General features: G+C 35.4%; 2 protein-coding genes across 10 annotated transcripts; both read left to right on the forward strand.

The window, feature by feature from the left end:
* Positions 1 to 641: 641 nt before the first annotated feature.
* NYC1 (NAD(P)-binding Rossmann-fold superfamily protein) lies at positions 642 to 9549 on the forward strand. Of its 9 annotated transcripts, none has more exons than XR_002279644.2 (13): positions 642 to 898; positions 1701 to 1825; positions 2190 to 2272; positions 2679 to 2757; positions 2857 to 2992; positions 3741 to 3815; positions 3985 to 4183; positions 4648 to 4716; positions 5465 to 5604; positions 5766 to 5888; positions 7450 to 7642; positions 8191 to 8331; positions 9072 to 9549. XR_002279644.2 is itself a non-coding variant. In XM_088866565.1 (12 exons), the coding sequence occupies exons 2-12, from the start codon at positions 1780 to 1782 to the stop codon at positions 9255 to 9257; spliced, it is 1314 nt and encodes a 437-aa protein (XP_088722691.1). In that variant the 5' UTR covers positions 642 to 898; positions 1336 to 1779; the 3' UTR covers positions 9258 to 9549. The 9 variants fall into 9 exon arrangements, 6 of the variants coding, with proteins under 6 accessions (XP_088722691.1, XP_088722694.1, XP_020518265.1 ...); XR_016055478.1 differs by having other exon boundaries at positions 2205 to 2272; XR_016055479.1 differs by having other exon boundaries at positions 2205 to 2272; positions 2867 to 2992.
* A 13004-nt stretch (positions 9550 to 22553) lies between these two features.
* On the forward strand, positions 22554 to 23129 carry LOC148781885 (uncharacterized). The gene has a single exon (XM_088867777.1). The coding sequence runs from the start codon at positions 22554 to 22556 to the stop codon at positions 23127 to 23129; it is 576 nt and encodes a 191-aa protein (XP_088723903.1).
* The last annotated feature ends 1745 nt before the right edge of the window (positions 23130 to 24874 follow it).

Consider the following 24874-nt stretch of genomic DNA (forward strand, 5'->3'; position numbering starts at 1 on the left):
TTAATACTTTTACAAGTACATTACGACAAGATTTATGAATACCCTAATTTGAGCTCGATTAAATATAAAAAAAATAAAATTAAAAATATATCACAAGTCTTAAAGCATAAAATATAAAATATATGAAGGACCCGGTTTCTATGTGGCCAAGCCCGCATGTGTAGAAATGTGTATTAATAAATGTATTTTTGAGATGGATTTTGAACTTAATTTTAAAGACATGTAATATCTAATATAGAAATCATGCATATGAAAAAATAAGTAAATTTTAAAAACTAACAATAATAATTCTAGTAATAAAACATTTGAATAGTTAGTTTCCATTGTTTTTGGATAAAACACCAACTTGCATCCATTTTTTAGATGGAAGGTTTACACATTTGTAGTTATGCGGTCCATCCTGCATGAGACAATTTTCCATATATAAAAGCTGTTTTTTAACTTTTAAAATAAAAATAAAATTTTCTGGTAATATTCCATTCTTGAAATATCTCAGTCCCTCTGTTAAAGTACTATAATGTAAATTATTTATTTAAAATACTAAAATTACTCACTCTCTCTCTAAATCCCTTCTCTCTCTCTCTCCAAAAGATATTTTTTTGGCCTGAATCTTACCTATATATTATTGTCACTCCTCTATTGTTGGAGGACTAAAGTAAGTTACTGTTATTCTTCGTAGCAGTTTAAATTGCGTTTTTAGTTTCATCTTAAGCTTGGTGGCCATGCCTGCGTATGCTGAGCTCCACCTTCTTTCTCCTCGGAGCTTAAACTGTCTCAGCTTTAAAGATCAGAGTAGAACTGAATTGTTATGCTTTCAAAGAGGAAAGAATCAGGTGTTTTTGAGGAGCAATTCTTTGTTTTCTGGGGGAATTTCTGTGCTCAAGCGATCGAGTTTCAGGTAACGTTGTTCTTACAGGGCTTGTAGTGGTAGAAGTTGGTGAATACAGTCATGTTTTTTGGTGAACTCTTTCATTGTGATTCGTTTAGGGGTTGGAACCGCATAATTTGGAATTTTGGAGATTCTTGTCGTATTTTACGTTGAGTTATTTGATTGTATTGGAATAGTGGAATTTGGAGATTTAATTTGCGTTTTTCAATGGACTATTTGCCGGTGATTCTTTTAGAGCTTGGAATCCTGGAGTTTGGATAATGTAGTACGTTTTTTGATAAAATATTTGATTGTGATTCTTTTGGGACTTGCAATTGTGGATTTGGAGAATGCAGTCACATTTTTCGATGAATTCTTTGGTTGTGATTGTTTTAGGGCTTGGAATGGTGGTTTTTGGAGAAGTCAGTTGCATTTTTCTGTGAATTATTTGATTGTGATTCTTTTAGGGCTTTGAATGGTGGACTTGGAGGACTCATTTGCATTGTTCAATATAGTCTTTGATTTTTCTGAGGGAGTTCTTGGGTGAAAGCAGTTGAACTTCAGTCGGCATTTGTGTTTGATAGTCGAGGGAATTTGAAAGGATGAGTTGGCTTTTTCTTTTCTTTTAGAAAAGTTATGAGCTTTGGAATTTTTCTATTGAAAACAACGACTGGCTGTGTTGATTTCCTCTACATAAGTATGGTTAGCTGGTTATTCTTGTTGTTGTAATAGCTAGAGTTAAAAAGAAAACAAAAGGTCAAATGCTTCCTGGGAGAACTTTGTCGAATTTTTTATTGAGTCATTTGTTTGGGATAATGATATGAAAATGCAGATATCAGTTTTCTCTGAAAGTTTGTGGATCTCTTAAGACCGATAATGGAGGGGACACCACCAAGGAGCATATCAGTATCATGGAAGTCTCAGGGCCCCCTAAAGATATCAATTCTGGCTATGAAGGTAGAGATTTTACATGGTTTGGATTGGCTTATAACAAGACAATATATTCTCATTGTGCTTGTAAACTTAGTTAGAACTATTGTTTCTGGGTTATAAGTTGCGAGATGTGTTAGTGGAGCAACATTTGTGAGTTCCAATTTTACCTGAAAATTTACTTGGAATTCATTGTTTATGCACATTTATCTGAAATTCATTGGTATTTCATGATAAGTTATTATTATTGTTTTTATCATTGTAATATTTCAGAGCATATGTTCATTTTGTGGGGTTGATATTGTGATAGTTTGAATCCTTTACTTATTAATTACAAAGTCTAATATTTCAAGCTTGCTACATAACTAAGAAAGGAACTCACTTATTATAGGTGCACTTTATTCAGGTAAGAGATCAATGGGAAGAGGAGAGCTTAGAAAGGCACTGCTTGAAGTCAAAAAGGGTTTTTTTTTGGTAGGTTGTGTTTGATACCTTTCTATGTTTTTCATGATTGCTAGCTTAGGTCTATTGTTGAATTGCCCTCACCTAACCAATGAAAATGGAAAAATGTCCTCCTCCTGTAAAGTCAGAACTGCCAATCACCCAACTAAACATTAATTGATTGTTCACACCAAAACTGTGGGTAATAATTTTGGATAACCATTATACTTACCAATTCCTCCTTTCATGTCTAATCACTTGCTAGATAACATGAGTTCGTTTTAGTTTTATAGACTTTTCATCTGCCAACCAAAGCCCATGCAGAAGCACATGCTAATCCATTTCAGTATATGATCATCCTCAACAGTGTGGACTTGTGTCTAATGATGATGATCTGTATTAGACTTGCTAATATCTTTCTTTATCTTCTGTTGTGCAGTTTAGCATCCATCTTGGTAGATATCTCCTCACCATGATGTGTACGGGTGTGATACTTTCAATTGGATTTCAGTTTTCAGGTTTGTAAGTCTCTATTTTCTTTGTATCAATAATGCTGTGCTCCATTGTTTTCCAAGTTCTTGACATTTTATGCCTTTTTCCTATGCATTATGCAAAAGGTGGCAACAGTCAGATGGATGCCTTGATTTGGTATAGCTGGCTTGGAGGAGTCTTCATCGGGACAATGATAGGAGCAAATATGGTTTTGGAGGAGTACTGCAAGGCTGGTCCAAGGAATGTTGTCATCACTGGAAGGTACAGGACGTGTGATGTTTGAACGATGCCATATGAATTTATGTTATAATACTTGGATTCAAGAATTTATATTTAGTACTGTGGACTTAATATGGTGTTCTTTGCTGCATTCCTGCATGATACTAATACATTTGTTGCTTCATGTGTATAATCAGTAATGAGGTCATTTAATAGGATGCTATTTTATCAACCTCCCCCCTACCACCACACCCCCCCTGGCCCCCCCAAACCCACACCCAAAAAAAAGGGATATGATTCTTTAATTTGAGGATAATATGTCGTCTGTGATTTCTAATAGTTATTAATATCCCTTTCTGTATTTGGCATTTTCTATCTTGAAACAAATTTATCTCTTGTTGATTCTATGAGGTATGATGACTTATTTTATTACAACTCAAATTGGCTCTATACATGCATAAGTTTTTGCCATACAATGTAAACCATCATCACACACATCAGCACATACTTCTATAACTAGTTCTAGTTGAATTGGCTCTCTATATGCATAGGTTTTTGCTATACAATGTAAACCATCATCACACACATCAGCACATACTTCTATAACTAGTTCTAGTTGAATTGGCTCTCTATATGCATAGGTTTTTGCCATACAATGTAAACCATCATCACATACTTCTATAACTAATTCTAGTTGCTTAGGTAACAGTAGCTAGTAGAGACAACTCCTGCACTAACTTTTTAACGTATGAAAGTTTGATTTGTTATTTATTGCACATTTTTGTGACAGCACAAGGGGACTTGGAAAAGCACTTGCTCGGGAATTTCTTCTCTCTGGGGACCATGTTGTTGTCGCCTCTCGTAGGTCAGAATCACAGCTTATAATATTTCCTTCTGTCCTTATCCTAACCCTTTGTTTTTCTTCTTCATACTGACTTTAACTGCGGACTTGTATGCTTCGCATGATGAATTTAAAAATTTGGGAGTTTTGCTCTCCACTCTTCTGATTTGACATGTACTTGTGTATGGGTCAGCCCTGACTCGGTAGCTTCAACTGTGGAAGAGCTCCAGCAAAACTTACAGGAAGGATTGTGTTCTGCAGAAAGTGTCTCATCTAAGAGTAACTTAAATAGAGCAAAAGTGGTAGGAACAGTATGTGATGTTTGTAAAGCTGATGATGTAAAGAAGTTGGCTGATTTTGCTGTTAATGAGTTTGGTTCTATAGATATTTGGGTAAGTATTTCTGATTGCTTTTTGTATTAATCAGTGTTAAAAAACCTGGATCAACCTAGTGAACCAGCCGGTTACTGGGCAACAATTGCCAATCCAGATTGATGATTTTCCTGGCTGATAGGGAGAAGATTTAAAATATTATGTTTATATTTAAAACAATTTAAAATATTTAAAAATTAAATTATGTGGGAACTGGATGATTCTGCCGATCCAGATTGCCCAATTCCCTGACATACTTGCCCAGTTCGTTCACTTCATCAGGTGAGTCCCTCTAAATCTGACTGATTCCCAGTTCCCATAAGGAACATGGTCGGTATCCCGCTGATTCCTATCCAGGTTGGAGATTCTCTATCTGGATCGGCAACTTTTATCCTTGCAGTTCTGATTGTTAATCATAGTTTTCCTATATCTAGTTCCCGACCTTTTCCATTTGACACATTCCCTCATGGTATCTAATGTGGCAGATTAACAATGCTGGTACAAATAAAGGTTTTAGACCATTATTGCAGTTTACAGACGAGGATATTAATCAGGTCTGTTCGTTTTCATGCCAACTATTGGTTTAAGTTGCTGCATTTGATGTATTGGTTATGTTATATAAATAATATATATTCATGCACAAGAAGCTTACTAGATGAGTGGAATGAGGAGTTTTGGAATCAGAAAAAGTCCTCTACAATGAAGCACAGGGTCTTTTTAAAATTTCAAGAAACGTCCTATCATGCTGTATAATAAACAGGTTACGCTGCTTAAGATATATAACCTTGTTTTTTTTCTCTTTTACTTAATGGACAGAAAGCACTTGATATGGATGTGATCTTTCCTTTTTCTTTTTCTCCTTTTTTTTTTGGCTAAACAAGATAACTACTGAAAAAAGGAGATCAAAGTTATATTGTTACCTTTCGAGCTTGGTTTCCTTCAACAAAAGATAGGGGAATGGTCCATCTTTTGTGAGTGTCACTGATCCATGCAATAAAGGGAGGCATACTCTCACTTCCATAATTCCTCAGTTCATGCTTGTACATTTGTTTGGCCAGCATCATGCTTACTGTAAAAATAGGCAGAGGAAGCTGTATTATTCAATGGACATTTAAAAACATATCTATTTTACTAGTGTCTTTTAGGTAGAAACTAATTCATTTAAGTAGAAGAAATTTCTCTCTCTCTCTCTCTCTCTCTCTCTCTCTCTCTCACACACACACACACACACACAGAGGAATTTATCGTTCGAAGTTATTTTTATCTATTACCTAAAGATTAATTAGTGATCACATCAAACAGATCGTCTCGACAAATCTGATTGGTTCTTTGATCTGCACGCGTGAAGCCATGCATGTAATGCAATCCCAGGGTAAGGGGGGGCACATATTTAACATGGATGGCGCTGGTTCAGGGGGATCAAGCACCCCTTTGACTGCTGTGTGAGTAGTTTTACATTCTTATTATAGTATATCTTTTTCCCTTTCGTTCTTTCTTGATGTTCTATAATAAATCTCATTCTTATTCAAGCTTGTGTTTTTTCTTCATATTTCCATGTTTCAAGATTGTTCTTGCAGTGTTTTTCTGACCTTTTGGTCTTCAGGTATGGTTCGACAAAGTGCGGACTTAGGCAACTCCAGGCATCTCTTCTCAAGGAGAGCAAGCGGTCAAAAGTTGGAGTACACACAGCATCTCCCGGCATGGTTCTAACAGATTTGCTTTTGAGGTAATCGACTAGGAACCTCATAAGCTGAATTTCTCCTTGCTTTCTAGCTCTTGATATTGTAAACCAGTTGATAATTCTGGAATAGATAAAATTAAAAACATGTGTGTGTGCAAAATTTCAAAGTTATGCTCTTGTATGTGATCTCTCTCTCTCTCTCTCTCTCTCTCTCTCTATATATATATATATATATATATATATATATATATCACATCCCATCAAATCATATAGGTTACATTTAGAAAGGAGTGTGAATAATAAAAATTACTTAAAGTACCCTTTCTTTATTCCATGATTATACAATAAGTAATGACATTTTTGTCATTGGGAATGGTATTGATGATATTTTTACTCAAAGGCAAAGAACATGTTTGTCGTCTTGAGAAACACATTTTTGAAATATTTACTAAAAAACAAGGGCATTTATAACAATTATAGAGTTTCATTCTATAACTACCCTTATCTTTTAGTGAAAATATCAACAATATCTTTTTAAATGACAAAAGTGCCCTTACTCATTTTAAGCCTCCTTAGAATAAAGAAATGGATAACTAAGGTAATTTTAGACTGCAATCTTAAACAATCAAAGGGCCACCTCCAAACTTTGTAATGAGGTGCAATTTTAGGGCCAAAAATTCTTAGGATGTGTGGGAATCTCTATTTATCTCTAATTATAAAATTTTGAACTCCAAAAATGGTTCAAATCAAATACATCTATAAATGCATGAAAATCTTGAACATGGACGGTCCAGATAATGTGTTGTAAGATATAATATTTTTAGGACTTGAAATCTCTTTTTTTTTCTCCTTATATATATATATATATCAATGTCAAGATGATCAATTAGATATTTTTCCAAGGTCAAAACAACCTTTTTTGAAGGATTTTAGAGGTGCACCTTAATTCTACATTATTAAGATGTCGAGCTTATATTTATATATAGGTAGGGGAGTGATTCCATGCAACAATTCTATAGTAATATAATGAAGCAAGCTTCAAAAACCATGTTAGGGCTTATTTGTTTGATCCCAGTTTTTAGATATACACTCTTTTTATTGTAATGAACTATCACAAAAAGGCAAAATTTGAAAACACACTTTCGAAAGTGTTTTCCTTGCCCAATTAACATAGGCCATCCATTTTAGTGAAATGTTTAGATCTAGGTCTTAGAAGGATTTTTTTTTGTTTCCAAATTTTTAGTTAGCTTTATTATCATTATATTAATAATTTTAAAAAAATAAAAATAATTTTGAATTCGTAAAGGCCTAGATCTTGAAATTCAGCAGATGGATAGTCTAGAATTATTGGGATTGATCATTGGGATGAAGAGAATGTGTATGCAAAATTTTGGGTCATATAAATGTCCCAGATATGGTTTTCTAGAAGTGTGGTTTCATTGTATTGCAATGACACGGTGACATGAAATCATACCCCAAACCTTCAACACCACACACATATACAATGTGTTGTAGCAACCTAAGTATTGGTACTCTATGGCAGACCTTGTTTTTCTCTTTTTTAATAATATGTATGTATAAGTATGTGCTTATGGTTCTTTTGCAGTGGCTCCACTCTTCAAAATAAGCAAATGTTTAACATTATATGTGAGCTTCCGGAGACAGTGGCAAGAACATTGGTTCCTAGGATGAGGATCGTTAAAGGAACAGGGAAGGCAATCAACTACTTGACCCCACCCCGTATTCTTCTTGCTTTAGTCACTGCATGGTTGCGTCGTGGCCGTTGGTTTGATGATGAGGTAAATACGAGATGCCATTTGAATCTAAAGCATACTGTGAATCACTCATTTGAAACAATTAATTTGGTTCATTAGTTGGCCATATGGTCTATCCTGCAAACCTCTAAAACTATGAAAAATCCAAATTTGACGTGTAAACCTGTTTGTGAACAAATTTCAGACGGTAAATGGTTCTATTCATCACCAATGGAAAAAAAAGATGTTTCATTCAATAGCTTATGAAAATGGGCCAATATAGCTTATACAGAATTAAAGTAGCAGAAGAATCCAATGGAGTATGGAAAAAACATCTCCCATTGGGCATCATTGTCCAAATATATAATGAATATTCCATTGCATGGTCATGGAGATATCAGTGATGGGACACTTCAACACAAATACACAACCACCCCTGTGGTGGTACCTATGTTGCCTAGAAACTAACAGGGAGTATCATGTCTAGTACATGTCGGAAGTATCTAGTACAATATAGTACAATAGACGTCAATATTGTGAATAGATTTATGTAAAGATGAAAAGTTGATATTTATAAGACTGAAATGTGGTAGGTACAATGGCTGACTACATGAACCTGGCACAAGATGTCTTGGCCATCCTTGGGTGCTTCTTATATACAATTTTAGTGTCCCTGGTGTGGAAGTGTTGACAAGTGATGAGGCCTCAAAAATGAGGGGTCTATGCAACATGAGGTAGGGGTGGAAGTATTAACAAGAGATGTGGCCTCAAAAATGAGGGGTCTATGTAACATGAGGGTTGCGGTGGCAATGGTCCGGGTGGCCTGGCCCAGCCCAGTCAGCCCGTCCCTAAACAGCTAGGGCCTGGGCCACAAAATGTGGCCCAATGGCTGGGCTAGGCATGGACCAGGGCCAGGGCCAGGGCCAAGGCCAAGACAGGGCCGACCCTTATTTCTTTATCTTTTGATCTTTTGTTTTTCGGTAATTTGATTTGGCCCAGCCCGACCCTGATAGAGCTAGGGCCTCTTCGCCTAGTCCGCGCCTGCCAAGCCTGGGCCAGCCCTCGAGGAAACAAGGCCAGGACTGGCCTGGCGTGTTGCCAGCCCTACATTATGGTACCATTCTGTAGTTATTACCGTTCATCATTTCACTTGAGTGCATGTTCATGTGTCTAGAAGTGCTGTCATTGTCAAGGTGTGGACACGTGATGTCTGGGTAACATATGCATACCAATCTTTCTCCATCACTCCCCACTGTCCATCATTTAATTGGATTTCTGGACCTTGATGACCAGATTAACTATATCTTTTCCATAGTCCAATGAGTTATAGTATATATTTCCCATGAAAAATTTACTCATCAACCCTTTGAATATAGACAAGTTACTAAATTGCCCATTAACATGAATGTGTCTCTGTTTGTCTTTGTGCTTGTGAGTGTGAGATATTATTGATTTTCTCGAGTTGGTTTTTTAGGGGAGAGCATTATATGCAGCAGAGGCAGATCGTATAAGAAATTGGGCAGAGAGTCGAGCTCCATTCTCGTTCACTGATGCGATGGAAATGTACACCGAGAACACGTGGGTCTCTGTCTTCTCTCTCTCTGTGGTTTGTGCTTTCATAATCCTCTCCAGTTCCACTGGTATCATTCCTGGCACCTAAGGCTACCACAGTAAGCTTCTCTGTTTATCAACTAAAAGGACATGGCAGAATTGTCGCCATGATGCAACAAAGGAAAACCATAGAATACAAGAGAGAGAATAGGTATCTCTCTATCTCTCAGCATTTTGTTTGCTGAAAGTTGAACAGAGTAGCCTGGCTTTCCACTAATCTGAACTTTAACAACCTGCATTTGTTGGCCCTGTGCATTTCAGCAGCAAAAGCTACTGTGTTTATGCTTCGACTTTGTATAGCTCATAAATCTAATGTAATTTATTCCCCTCTGATTTTTTTCCTTTGTTTTGGCAGTGATTGACTTCTGATGATTCTAAACGAACATAGGATAAATTACAAAAAGTTGGTCAACTGGTTTAAAACATATGAGAACTCTCTCTCTCTCTCTATATATATATGTGGATGTGTGAGGAAAATTTATATAATATTACAGCTTTACTTGTAGAAATAAGGTTGATTAACTCTGTTGATTTAATCTACACCGTCTATTTATTGGGACTGTGTAGATTTGAGACTATCTTAAATGATGTGTCACTTTTCAATAGTCTTAAGAAATATGTCAAATCTATATCATCCAATTAAATTTGACAGCATAGAACATTACAACCTTATTTTGAAAAAATTGTTAACTTATATAGACGACACATGCATACATAGATACACATATAGGATAAAGCTACAAATAGGTTGTATTTATAATGAATAGTAATTTAGGTTGACTAAGGATTGTCAGATCTTGATCGGATAATTGAAAATGTATGTTACAATTAAATTTTAATATTTTTTCTATAAATTGGTTTAAGCTAAAAATTTTAGGCATATATACTTGACATGATCGCCCACCATATATATATATTTAAAATGGCCAAATTACCCTCATATTTTTTAAGGGTATATTTATCATTTTAAATTTTAAAACATATTTGTTCAATATTTTTTTTTGTGTGCTATATCATGTAGTACACAAGCTAAAAATTTCATCTCGATTCAATGCGTAAAAACATTATTAAATTCAAATAGTAACATACATATTAAACCATCTAATCTGGGAAGTTAATTTAAATTACTATTCATTATAGTTGTAACCCATTGGTATCTTTTTCTGGACATAAAAAATATTTGTTCAATATTTTTTAAATTTTATCATTTTAAATTTTAAAAAATATTTGTTCAATATTTTTTTTTGTGTGCTATATCATGTAGTACACAAGCTAAAAATTTCATCTCAATTCAATGCGTAAAAACATTATTAAATTCAAATAGTAACATACATATTAAACCATCTAATCTAGATCTGATAGTGGGAAGTTAATTTAAATTACTATTCATTATAGTTGTAACCCATTGGTATCTTTTTTTGGACATAAAAACACACACACGTATAGTATATATACATTTTCTTGACCACAATTCATGTCTCTATAAATTAGAAAAAAAACAAACAAACAAATAAACCTAAAAAACTACTTTTTGAAGGTAGTATGCCTATTAATGCCAACCATATGTTTTGGTGCAGACTAGATAAATGATTAGATGTGCTTAAAATCTTTTTTATTAAATTGTTTATGTAGTATTGTTTTAGTAATGATAGTATGAGACCCTCCCACACTCATGTGAGTAGGATCCTAAAATATCATCATTAATTTTTAATACGGATCTCTAGAAAAATTATCAATAAACCCATTCATTCAAGTCTCACACTCATGTAATAATTTTTCTAGAGATCTGTGTCAATATTTAATAGTGATCCGTTGGAGTCCTATTCACATAGGTGTGGAAGGGTTTCTTAGTATCATTACTCGGTGTTTCAGGATCATTCTTGAAAAATGGCCGTAAAACTAATAACCTCATACCAAATGGGAGGAATAGGCAAATGTGTGTGTATAGGCCCCCAGGCATACGGAACAACATAGACCCGTGGCATAAATTCAATCTCACAAGTTTCGCTAGCTGACATGCATGCATACTATTTCTTTTTTAATATTTCCTACAAATCCTCTTGCCATGAAACTTTGGAGAGAGGCGGGTATAAGCAATAAAAACAATATATAAAAAAAGAAGATTGAATAAGTACACGTATCGAAAAAGGAAGAGGGAGAAACCTTTTCTGCAAGGTTTGCTTAGTTGGTAAGATGAGTACTTTCTTCACGTGGGTGTAACTTTGTTAGCTAAAACGGCAAGCAAAACGGCCTAACCTGATTTTATTGTCAACATGGTTGCAATCTGATTTTTTGATCTTGTCCAATCAATAAGAGATGACTAGTCTCATTGATCGGGACTGATCAATCATTGGTATTGATTAATTTTTCATTAAACTAAAACCCTCTTCATTCTCCCGTGGTTGAGTTCGAGGTTATGTTGAGCCTTTAATCTCTTTTCTTCGAGGGCATCTAAATCTTAATACTGGAGTTTGATTCTCTCATATTCGGTTAGTCCTTGATGTATAACGACTCACAATGAAGGGATTTGAATTTCAAGAGGTAAAATTGCTTCATCCCTAAAGACCAGAGAATAAGAAGTGGAATCGGTAGCATTTCGTGTAGTAGTGCAATAGGCCCATAATGCTTCGGGAAGCCTCTCGTGCCAATTCTTCTTTGTTTTCGCCTCAGCCAAACCTTTCGCTCGAGGGTGGTACATAGTCGAGTACTTCCACTCAAAACCAAACTGGTTGACCAAGCGATCAATATGATGACTTCGAAATTGAGGGCCATTGTCCGAGATAATCCGGTCAGGCACCCCAAACTGGTATATAATGTGATGTCGTATGCAGTTAGCCACTGTTGTCGCAGGGACTTGCTTAAGGGGGACTGCTTCAGCCCACTTAGAAAAATATATGTTGCAACTAGAATAAAGATATGACTCATTGCCGAAGGAGGATCAATGGGTCCTACAATGTCCATACCACATTGTGAAAATGGTCATGATGCCACTGTAGGGTGTAAGGGTTCTGGAGGTTGGTGAACAAGGCTTGAATGTATTAGGCACACCTGCCACTTTGTGGCATAGTTTAAGGAATCAGAAATCATGGAAGGCCAATAGTATCCCAACCTGCGTATCCGTTCATAGAGCTTGGGACCTGATTGATGCAATCCATAGATTCCTGTGTACTTTTTTCAAGACCTTATTTGCTTCTTGCGTGTCCATACATCTAAGAAGAATACCGTCAAATGACTGTCTGAAGAGAGCCTCTCCTTTAAGGAGGGTATACTTGGTAGAGGTTGGACGCACGTTATTACGTTCATCACGATCTTTCAGAGCCTGCCATGTTTTAGGAAACCAGCGATGGGCTTTCTCCAATCTTCTACCTGCTCGACTTCCACGCATATTGGGTTGAAGAACTCCGGCTCCTGGTTTTGAACCTTAGCCCCTTGACTCCGTACCATATTGTTCAGTCTTGATTACTTCTTTAGCTGATAAGAGTGCTCCGAACGCATAAGGAGGGAACTCGGGAAAGATATTTCTCTCATCATCCGCGTTTACCTCAGTTCTTAATTCAATGTGCCTCCATTCTACCACCCAGACAAGCGTGGGTCCTGATGAGGATAATTGAATTGTAGCTCCAAGTTTCACAAGTGCGTCAGCCTGTGAGTTTAGCCTCCTGGGGATGTGACTCAATGATATGTCCTCAAACTAGGCCATATACGATTTTACAGTATCGTGATAAGGATTGAGTGTGTCTTTTCTTTCGTCATAGATCCCTTTGAGCTGTCGGATAACCAACTCAGAGTTGCCATAGATCTTGAGCTTCTCCAAATCTAGATCGAAAGCTATCTCTAACCCAATTATAAGGGCCTGATATTTTACCTTGTTATGAGGACCGACCTCAGTGAGAGTGAAACAAAGTGGCAATACTCCTGCTTTCGGGGTTAGGAATACCACTCTGATGCCTTCTCGATCAGATTGAAAGGCTCCGCCGAAGTACATTTCCCAGGCATGAGTATGCTCTGCACATAATTCTTCTTCATCAGGGAGGTCGCATGATAACAGAGATTCCGTCGGCATGGGGTGTGCTGCGAGAAAATTAGCTAGGGCTTGGCCTTTGATGGCCCTCTGTGGGACATATGTGATGTCAAATTCCATCAATAATAATGCTCACTTAGCAAGACGTCCTGACAGACATGGGTATGTTATGAGAAACTTTATAGGATCTGCTTTTGATATAAGTTTCACTTCATGACCAAGTAAGTAATGTCGGAGTTTTAGTACCACGAAGAGTAGGGCCAAGCACATCTTCTCTATAGGGGGGTAATTCTTCTTGGCCCATTGCATCCTGCGGCTGAGTTAGTATAATGTTGTTTCTTTTCCCTCGTCATTGTTTTGTGCCAACAATACCCCGAGTGACTCATCCAGAGCGGTCACATATAGGATGAGAGGTTTTCCCAACACTGGTGTAGAGAGCACTGGAGGGTTGAGTAAATATTGTTTGATGTCATCAAGAGCTGCCTGACATGCTTCATCCCAGATGAATGGGGTATCTTTCTTTAGCAGGTGACTAAAGGGTTTACAGTGACTGGAGAGCTTTGAGATGAACCTGTGGATGTATGCCAGCTGCCCTTGAAGAGAGTGTAGCCATCGCAGTGTAGTTGGTGACGGCATTTCTTGGATCGCCTTGATCTTGACTGGCTCAACTTTAAGCCCTCGATGTCTGATAATGAACCCCAAGAACTTTCCCGAACGCACTTCAAAAGCGCACTTCACCGGGTTCATTTTAAGTTGATGGAGGCGTAGTCGCTCGAATACCTTTTCAAGGTCTCTCATGTGAGCATCCTTCTCTTCAGTAGTTTTGGACTTGGGAAAACCTTCCAATCGATTATCTTGGTTTTTATCAATATGATTGTAAAACTGAATTAGGATTTCAAGCTCTAAAAATAATATATATTGTAACATATTATCTAGACTGTCCGTTTTACTATAAAAATAAAGGTTACGTATCTGTAAGATCTATATGTTTTTAGCTTCAAATTTTTATAGACAGTGTTACAAATTATCTAGCATGTCCGTTTTGCTCTAAAAACCACCTTTGGGGTATTTTTATGACCTCAAATTTTTCACACACACTCTCTTCATCTCAATAATCAATCTTCAAAAAAAAAAAGTTCAATTTGAATATTTGATATGGTCAAAATGAGTCCCTTCCAAAAATGAATCTAGACCATTCATTTTGTGAATTCAAGATCTTAGCTTTTATAAATTCAAAACCCTTTTTTTTATTTTTTAACATTGTTCATCTAATGATAATAAATCCATCCAAAAAAATTGGAAATAAAAAAATCCTTCTAAGGCCTAGATCTAAGCATCTGACCAAAATGAACAGCCTATGATGGGGCTAAAAAAATACTTTCTAAGTTGTGTTTTCAAAATTTCCTTTTTTGTAATTATTCATTAAAATAAAAAGAATGTATATTTCAAAATTTAGATCAAACAAATAACTATAAGATGATTTTTTAAAGTTATTGCATCATATTACTATACAACAGTTGCATGAAATCATTGCTCTAATTGATTTATATTAGATTGACAAAGGGACAATGGTCAAACTAGTCCGATTAGCCCATCTAATCTTAGTAACAATCAATTTTATCACCTAATGATTTATAACAATTATATAATGGACACAATAATCGAAATAAGCTTTCAATGACTATAGTGGGTTGCACTTGGACCCACCAATTTCAAGCTCAAACCCCATCGAGGCTGGGAAGAGGAGAGAGAACTTTACTAAAATAAAACCTGAACACATACCCATTAGGGCTAACAATGGGGTGGGCCAGCCTAGCCTAAGCCAAGCTGGGTTCTTATACGGTCTGCCCAAACCTAGGCTAGACCCTACTTGGCCTAGTAGACTAAAAGAATAAAAAAAATATAAGAAAAAAAAAAGGCCGGCCTGAGCTGATCATGTCAGCACCTAGCCCTAGCCCAACCGGGCCGAGCCCTTGGGCCACGTTGTAGCCCAGATTGTGCCGGGCCACCCAGCCCATTACTAGCTCTAATGCATATATCCACATAAGTCACTTAAACCTATGTGATCATTTAAAGAAATCTCGGTGAGCCAAAGGATGCTAGCCATAAGACCAACATTCAGGGCAGGCTCCAAGATAATTTTAAACTACAATTTAATCTTGGTTGAAGGCTGAAGCAGCTATAATTATCTGTTACTGATAATTGTAAGATATCATTATTTGGGGATCCATGGGTTGTCACCAATTGTGTTGGTGAAACATTACCTAACATGTAACTTCCAAGTGGTTTCATCAGGATCGGAGGTTAGATATCTCTTTGCCCAATTATAATTATATGCATATGGAAATTATGGTTATCAAGACATGATGAGACCAGTGGTCCGATCGGTCGGACTGCTAATCAAGGCTTGGCCATCTTGGTCTAAAATAAAATTTGGTAAAAAACAATGTCTAGTCTGTTTTGGTCCATCTAACTTGTCCATTTCGATCATTTTGACTAAACAAAGCTAGACAAAATTTATCTAAAATGTCATATTTTGTTAAACTATTATTTATATTTTTTAATATTATCAAATAAGTTCAACCGGTGGTTAGACTAATTTTGAATTGACCGAAACTTTAAATCTTAATAACGCATAAACAGTTGGCAAATTATTATGAGTGCCTATAGCATGCTTCTGCAGGCGCATACTGCATAATAACTCCATCGACTAACATAGCTACTTGGGAAGATTTTTTTAATCCAAAAGTTTGGGATCCAAAGTTGGGTCAAGAAATATTATGAGCATGAATTTTGCATGGGGGAGCAAATCGACAATGTGCTCCTGTAGGAGAATAACATCCTTTTATAATTATTATTACCGGATGTGGACCACGAAGAGTGGCTTTGGGGACTGGGTCTCTTGAGTCATTAGAGGAGGGAGATTCATAGTCCCCATTATGCGTTCCATCTGGCAAGCATACATGTTACCATGTTAAAAGAGACAAGAGGATGGCACAATTTCTATTGGACAGAATCGGTTATTTATCTAAGACAAAAACCGTATTGGGAGTAACTTTAGGACCCTCAAATTTGGGGCGTAACTGTTAGATTCCAGTCACTAATTTTAAAAAAGTTTATTTAAGGTTGCACTTTTATATTGTACAAGTAAAGTGCACATGAAAAAATCCAAGAGAAAATGGTGTTATGAAGTTGGAAAAAAATCCAAGAGAAAATGGTGTTATGAAGTTGGAAAACCTTCTAGTTGTTCATCTCATCATCGAGATGTATGAATAAAAAGACGAGAGAGAGAGAAAAAGTTTTCAGCCAAAAAAAGTGCATCTCAACCATTGTTAGAAAAACTAGGCAATCTAACCACTAACCACCTGGTTAGATCGGGCGGGTTCTAGTTTTGGGCAGTTTTGGTGATCGAGCAGTATTTTAAAAAATAAAATTAAAAAAGTATATAAATTCTAAAAAATAACAAATTTGGTTTGTAATTTACTTTTTAATGTGCTTTTCGTTATGGTAAAGATTAAAATTTGTTTTTATCATTAATACTCACTTTAATTCAAAAATCGATTCGTTAAAATCTATTTTTTCATTAATTTTCAACTTCATTTGAATGTGTTTTGTTTTAAAAATTCTTTATATGCTTTTCATATTTTAATAGATTTTTTTAATTTATTTTTTTTTTCAATATTTTTTTGACCTCCCGGGACTTACCCTGTTAGAACGGTTGAATCAACCGATTTACCGGTTAGACCAATTAAATTGCTTCAGGCCCAATGTCCGATTAACCGTTTCGGTTCGATTTTACGAACACTAATCTGAACCATCTATTTTCAAGGTTTCTAAGTGTTTATAGATCTACTTGATCCGTACAGTATTTAGAATTTTCGATTTTATAACTAGGTTCAAATACACATTTTCAAGCCATTATATAGCTTTTTAAACTGAAACTACATCTCTAGACAAAATCTAGAAGCACACCTTACTTGTACAAGGCAACTTTATGTAAGCCTCACACAATTTTAAAATGAAAAGTATATAAAGAGACCCTTTACATTATATTTGTTCAACATTTCAATATTCAACATACGACCCCTAATATTTGGAAGTCATAAATTTATTCAAAATAAATAAATTTAGGGGGCAGGATCTAAGTCTTGAAGAACTCAAAAATCTAACTCATTTTTTACAAAAAATAATTGAAAATAATTATCTACTTATTCTTAGATGGATCTTGAAGTTTCATATAACAAAAATTCCTTCAAAATAGTTATTTTGTCTAAGGAGTTAGTATACAATATGCTCCCGCAAGAACAACGAGCTTGTGAAACTATAGTGAGAAATTAGGATGGGACCACCAACAAGGAAATACTCAAGTGGGAGGTGGGACCCTCCAAAAAAAACTCTGCACATGGGAGGTAGGAACCCCAGGTCTTTTTGGAATAGGCCTTCAAAAATGAAGAAAGGGCCTTCATTTCAAACATGGATAAAACTGCATATTATATCATATGGCCATGTGTCAACCACTTTAGAGCGTTATCCTCGGATATCAGTTGCGTATGCTCCTGAGGGTGCAAAATGTATTCTTGCTCCTTTAGGCAAAAGCCGATCTATGCGTACTTTTAATATCTTGAATTTTTGGGGATGTAACCTATAGAACCTAGATGGCCGACCAGCAACAAAAAGGTAAAAGTGAATATGCATTCTGGAAGGGGTTGAAAAAAAGGATTGTGGTGGTGATGGTAGGACCCCTACACCCTAGTTGTCATGTTGTGGTTTCTATTCTCGTTGATATTGACGCATTACTACTTTTAAAAAACCAACTCCTAAACTATTTGAAAAAAATAGATAGGGGTCTTTCTTCCTCACTGAATTACCTAAAAAACCATTGCCTCAAGAAATGTATGCCCAACAATTGAAGGACCATCCAATTTTCGGATGATTATATTTAGGTATGTAGAAATTCAAAAAATCCTCTTATTTCTTTCTCTTTTTTTTTTTTTTTTTTTTTTTTTTGGCAAATCACTCGTCTAGTGATCCTGGATCCAAAATTTCACATCACATGTTGCTCCCATGGGAGCACAACATAGCATGTTTTCTCTTTCCCTAATTTTTTTGTTTTCTTCCCTATTTGGTAGACAGGTTGATCTTCTCTTGCATTTTGCATTTAAGTGTGTTCCAGCTTTCCTACCCAATATTTTAGTCTTCCTTCAAAATAAGGCCGGCCAGTTAGATCAACCCTAACCACAATTTGTATACAAGTATGGATTTGGATTTTGTACTTGTTTTTCATTTTTCTCATATTAAAACTTCTTTCTTCTATAACGGTCAGTATCCGTTGCTACTCTCGAAAGTTCATTTTTTGGCATATTTAGAAGGTATGAATTTTTTTATGGGATATTGTGCAATGAGATTACTTACTTTTGGTATTGTATGGTCATAATTGGCTCGTCAGATCTGAGACTCATATGATTTCACATTTAATGGTTAGGATGACTATGACTTTCTTACACCAAAAGATAAATGTTTTATAGTCTATTATCCCATGCCCTTAAGGACACGAAATGAGTCACCTCTTAAAAATCTATTTTTGAGATGGATTTTTGGACTTAATTTTTAAGGACATGTAATCTTTAACATGGATATCATGAATATGAAAAAAACAAAATGTAAATTAAAAATAATAATTCTATTAAAAAAACATTTGAACCGTTGGTTTCAATTGTTTTTAGATGGACCACCTATTTGAATCCTTCTTTAAAATGGATGCTTTATACATTGTAGAAATGCGATCCAGCCCGCATGAAATAATTTTCCTTTTGGTAATGCATAAAATTTTTAGTATATTCTATGATAAAAAGAAGAACCATATCTTGAACGCCGTCTTCCATCAAATGCGGCTAGAGTTTTGGCCTGTATTTAAGAATAACATCCCAATACAAATTTTCAATATTAATTATATCTCCCAGTGATTTGAAAAACGGATGGGGGACCCGGATCAGGCAATGTAAAAACCAGTTTGGATCGGTGAATCAATGGTCTGGATCATCATTTTACTTTACAGAAAAAACAATGAACATGCCAAAAACCCATCCGGATAGATGAAACGACATTTTTACTGTAGCAAAATATCGTTTTATTGTAACAAATCGCCGGTTCTCTTCTAGACCTAGATGATTTGCTATATTTTGATATAATCGACATAAAGAGACTGATTCTCAAATCAGACCTGGTGATTCCATGCCAACCCGGTATTTTTTGAATTACCGATATCTCCTGTTTTGACCCTTTCTCCATCTTTTCCACTAATTTTAGCAAACTTTTGCAAATTTCCCAAGTGGGCCAAAGTTTGGGTTTGTTTCATCCCCCCGAAAATGAAACTGGTGCATAAAAGTCACAAAATTGGTTCACTAACTTTTGGCTATATTTTACATTATGGGAATTAAATAAAATATTAATATAAAGATGGGATTATTATTTTTTGTCTCCACATATTTAAAATTTCTTTTGTATGGAGAAGTCTAGACGTTCAATTTCAATAAGATGGGGTGGGAGTGATTCGACAACAATATTATGCTTTAATTATAAGGAAAAAGTTTATATAAGGTTGCAATCTTAAAATGTAGAATTACAGATGCATCTCAAAAATCCATCGGAAAAGATTGTTTTAATATTGAAAAACCTTGTAATTGATCATCTCGACAACAAGATGTATGAATATAAAAAAAGAAAAATATTTTCAATTCCATAAATAGTTCAGTTTGCAGCACATTATCTATACCGTCAATTTTCAAGATTTTCATATGTTTATAAATCTACTTGATTTTAACCATTTTTGGAGTTTAAAATTTTATAATTAGATATAAAAATACATTTTGGGATAATCCTAAAAATGTTTTACACCAAAATTACATGTTACGATAAAATTTGAAGGTACGCCTTAATTGGATTGTTTAAGGTTGCAACCTTATAGAAACCACACCCTAATTATAATATAACAGTTTATTTCGTATTGTTCTTGACACATTCTCAATCTTTCAAATAAAAATAGAAAAGTTGTGAGACACTCCAAACACATAAATTATGTAGATGGAGGCATCTATAAATGTTTCCCTTTATTCAAAAGCCATCCCAATTGATTTTGTAAGAGTCTTATTTTTATGGGAAAAGTTTATATAAGGTCGCAACCTTAAAATGAAGAATTACAGATGCACCACAAAAATCCATCTTAAAATGTTGTTTTAATGTTGAAAAACCTTCTAATTGATCATCTCAACATCGAGATGTATAAATATGAAAAAAATAAATAAAAATTCAGAGTCACAAAAATAGTGCATCTTGCAACACATTATCTAGAACGTCTATTTTCAAGATTTTCATATGTTTATAGATCTACTTTACTTTAACCATTTTTGGATTTTAAAATTCTATAAATAGATATGAAAATAGATTTTCAAATAATACTGAGAATTTTTTACACCAAAATTATATGTTACAATAAAATTTGGAGGTGCGTCTTAATTTGATTGTTTAAGGTTGCAACCTAATAAAAACCACACCCTATTTTTATTTCACAACAAATGAATTTATTTTAGGAAAAAAATTACATAAGACCTGGCCTTATAATAAAAAGTAAAGCCACACCTTAAAATTGTCATGGATTAAAAAATAAAATTTCCAATTATAAAAATATTATATCTTCTAAGGCATTATCTAGATCGTCCATTTTCAAGTATTCGCATATCCACCCGGTCTACATCACTTTTGGAACTTCAATTCTTGTAATGGACGGAAAAAAAATAGACTTTTCATGTCACGATAGGAGTTTCTAGAGGAGTTGAGCGACATAAATTCTTGTAGTCCTTATTAGGAAGAAAAAAAATTATATTGGCTTGCAACCTTATACTATAGTAGCAATGTGCACCTCAATAAGTTAGTAGAGAAGATTATTCTGAAGCTGGAAAACCTTCCAATTGATCATCTCGACCTCTAAAGATATAGATATAAAGAAAAAAAAATTAAAATTCTACAAATAGTGCATATTGTGGCAAATTATCTAGATCGTTTATTTTTAAGATTTTCAAGTGTTTATAGATATTTTTTATTTGCACAATTTTTAAAATTTTAAATCTTAGTGTTGAACATAGATTTTAAGCCATTCTTTAGATATTCGACACTAGAGCTATATCGTTCAACAAAATTTAAAAGTGCAACTTATTTATACAATATAAGGTGGGCATCTTGTACAAATCTGCTAGAGGAAAACTCCCTAAATTAGACGTGGCAATGGACCTAGGTCCCGACAACCGGACCCGATCCGGGCCTAGGTATGGGTCCAAAAAATTGGAACCGGTGAGTCTGGTCGGGTCCATGTTAAACAGACATGAACAATGTTATTATTTAAACAATATTTTAATGTATAATATTTTAATAAGATTTAAATACCCGGTGGGTATGGTTTGTATAGATCCTAGGCTCTAAACAATCAAATTCTAGCCTACCTTCAAATAGTATCGAGAAATGTCGTTTCAGCGCTGAAAATCTTTGTGATAGTCTTAAAATATATTTTCATCATTATTTATAAAGTTTAAAGCTTCAAATATAATGTAGATCGACAGATCTATGAAAACTTGAAAATCTTGAAAATTGACGGTCCAAAAGTGCATTACAAAATACACTATTTCCAAACCTTGAAATCTATTTTTTTCTCATGTCCATGCATCTTGATGTCGAGATGATCAATTTAACGATATTTGGGCATCAAAACAATTTCTTATAGTGAAATTTTTGATGTAGGCTCTAATTTGATTGTTTAGAGCCTCGGCTCCATATAAACTTTTCCCTAACTACATATTTTTAGCCAAAATATTTAAAGGGTGTCGTTTCTATAAGGTTGCAACCTTAACAAACCAAATAAGGAGCACCTCCAAATTTTATCATTACATGTAATTTTGATGTAAAACATTCTTACGATTATCTCAAAATCTATTTTCATATTTAATTATTAAAATTTTAAACTAAAAAAATGATTAAAATCAAGTAAATCTATAAACATGTGAAAATCTTGAAAATGGACGGTCTAGATAATGTGTAGCAAGATGCACTATTTCTGGAACTAAAAATCTTTTCTTTTCTTTTTTTATATTCATATATCTGAATATCGAGATGATCAATTAGAGGGTTTTTCAACATTAAAGTAACTTTTTCTAATGGATTTTTGAGATGCATCTTTGCGTAGTGGTGGTCCGAAACCCTTTAGGCTTGAATTGGTTTGGCTAGAAGATAGGGCAATGAATGAACTTATTTTCTTCAACCTGGCAGAATCCTATTCCTATGGGCTCTCCAGACTTTAAGCTCCATAAGAAATTGCTTAACATTAAGCACAAACTTCTTATCTGGAAGAAAGAAAACTATGTCAATGCCTCCTTGAAAATCGATGAGCTTCTACTGGATCTTCAGGCCTTGGATTTTCAAATTCAATTCTCTGGCTCTTTGTCTACAGAACTCTTAGGGGTCAGAAATTCTAAATTGCGGGACCTTTTGGCTCTTCAAAGGGCTGAAGAAATGTATTGGAAACAAAGATCGAGAATTAAATGGCTCAAAGAGGGGGACTTGAATACTAAATTCTTTCACTCAATTGCGAGTGCTAGAAAGAGGGAAAATGATATCCCGGGTTTGTCAATCCCAAGAATCGACCCTAATAATAGTGCTGCCTGGGAGGGGGCTCTTGTCAAACATTTTAAAGTTACTTTTTCAAAGGAGGTCAAATTTACCCCTATATTGACAGGCATGCCCTTTAAAAAACTGTCAGTTGCGTCAAGCCCCTTTTTTGAAAGAGATGTTTCTTTAGATGAGCTTAAGTTAGCAGTTTTTGCCCTTCCAGGAGACATCTTGATGGTTTTCCCTTAGTTTTTTTTCAGAGAAGTTGGAGCTGCTAATATGGTTAGAGCTTTTATGATTAATGGGGAAATTTTCAAGGGAATTAATGCCACCTATATAGCCCTCATTCCCAAAGAAACAATTATTTCAGATTTGTCGAATTTAAGGCCGATAAGCTTGCTTTCTAGTCTCTACAAGATAGTGGAAAAGATTTTAGCCGAACATCTAAAATTGATGCTGCCCGACCTCGTTTCACCCACTCAATCTGCCTTCATTATGAATCGTCAAATTACTGACAGTATCATGGTGGCTCAAGAATGTATTCATTCTCGAGTAAGGAGTCAGATTCCTGGGGTCATTTTAAAATTAGATATCGGGAAGACTTATGATCGTGTGGACTGGGGAGTTCTTCTGAAAATTCTTAAAAATATAGGATTTGGGGTGAAGTGGAGAAGCTGGATTTTCGGCTGTTTATCCACAACTCATTTTCCATTTTGATCAAAGGTAGTCCTTCAGGTTTTTTCAAAGCCACCAGGGGACTTCTGCAAGGGGACCCCTTGTCCCCTTTCCTCTTCTCCATTTATGCGGAATGTTTCAGCATTTTACTTCATAATGTGGAAGCTCGAGCCAGATTTTCAGGTTTTTTGGTTTTTGTTTCAGGCCCACCCATCTCCCATTTACAGTATGTTGATGATACCCTCGTTTTTAGTGATGTTTCTGTGATTCAAGTCTCGAATCTAGCCTGTTTTTTGGATGTTTGTGAGGCATCTTTGGGTATTAAGGTTAATTACCTTAAAACCCTATTGATAGGAGTCAATTGTCCCTCTGATCGTACTCTCTCTTTAGCTTCATGTCTGAGTTGTGTAGTTGGTTACTTTCCCTTCACCTATTTGGGTGTTCCTATCTCTGACTCCAGGCCCTCATTTTCTGTATAGGATACGGTGATTCAAAGAGTTCAGTTTAAGTTAGATATGTGGAAGCCTAAGTTTCTGTCCTTGGGTGGTAAAGTTACCTTGGTGTGATCCTGCTTAGCGAACTTGCCCATTTACCTTATGTCTCTATTTCTTATGCCTGCTTCTATCATCAAGAAGATTGAAAAGATGATGCGCAATTTCTTGTGGGGGACTCTGGGGGCTAATCGGAAGTTCCATTTGCTTAGATGGGACCGCGTTTGTACTCCCAAGAGTGAAGGGGGTTTGGGAATTCGCAAACTGAAATTCATAAACGAAACCCTTCTTTGCAAATGGTGGTGGAGAAGTTTTCATTGCCAGGACCAGCTTTGGTTTGCGACTCTTTTTGTAAAGTATGGCATGGATAGACATGGGTTGTGGTCGACCACAAGAGGGGTCGGCTCTATGGAAGCCTATCTTTAGATGCAGATCTATGATTGCTAGCCACTTTCGTTGGATAGCAAGTAATGGTTTGTCGATCTCCTTTTGGCACCAAAAGTAGCTTGGAGATGTTCCCCCTTAAGCTGACTTTTCCGAATCTTTTTGCTAAAGTTTCTCATCCAGATGCTATGATTGCTAACATAGTTGATCTGAGAGGGTCAAAACCTGCTTAGAATCTGTCTTTCCCTTATAATAGACTTGAGGGAGATGCTTTTCTGCAATGGCTACATCTTCTGGAACTTTTGGACTCTGTCTACATTTCCCAAGGGGTTGAGGATCACCTAGTGTGGGAACTTGAAAATGATGGAACATTTTCTGTTAAATCTTGCTATAGAATGTTTTTTCATGATAGATGGAGATGGTCCTTACCCATTGCTGCTAAGG

This window comes from Amborella trichopoda, chromosome 5 (genome assembly GCF_054954075.1).
Source record: "Amborella trichopoda isolate Santa Cruz 75 chromosome 5, AtrichopodaSantaCruz75HAP2 v2.0, whole genome shotgun sequence".
NCBI lineage: Eukaryota > Viridiplantae > Streptophyta > Magnoliopsida > Amborellales > Amborellaceae > Amborella > Amborella trichopoda.

Coding starts and splice junctions, on each gene's coding strand:
- NYC1 (XM_020662606.2), top strand. CDS start 723: ATGCCTGCGTATGCTGAGCTCCACCTTCTTTCTCCTCGGAGCTTAAAC. Junction 2,758..2,856: donor AATTGGATTTCAGTTTTCAG/GTTTGTAAGTCT, acceptor ATTATGCAAAAG/GTGGCAACAGTCAGATGGAT. Junction 4,717..5,464: donor CAGACGAGGATATTAATCAG/GTCTGTTCGTTT, acceptor CACATCAAACAG/ATCGTCTCGACAAATCTGAT.
- LOC148781885 (XM_088867777.1), top strand. CDS start 22,554: ATGGGCTCTCCAGACTTTAAGCTCCATAAGAAATTGCTTAACATTAAG.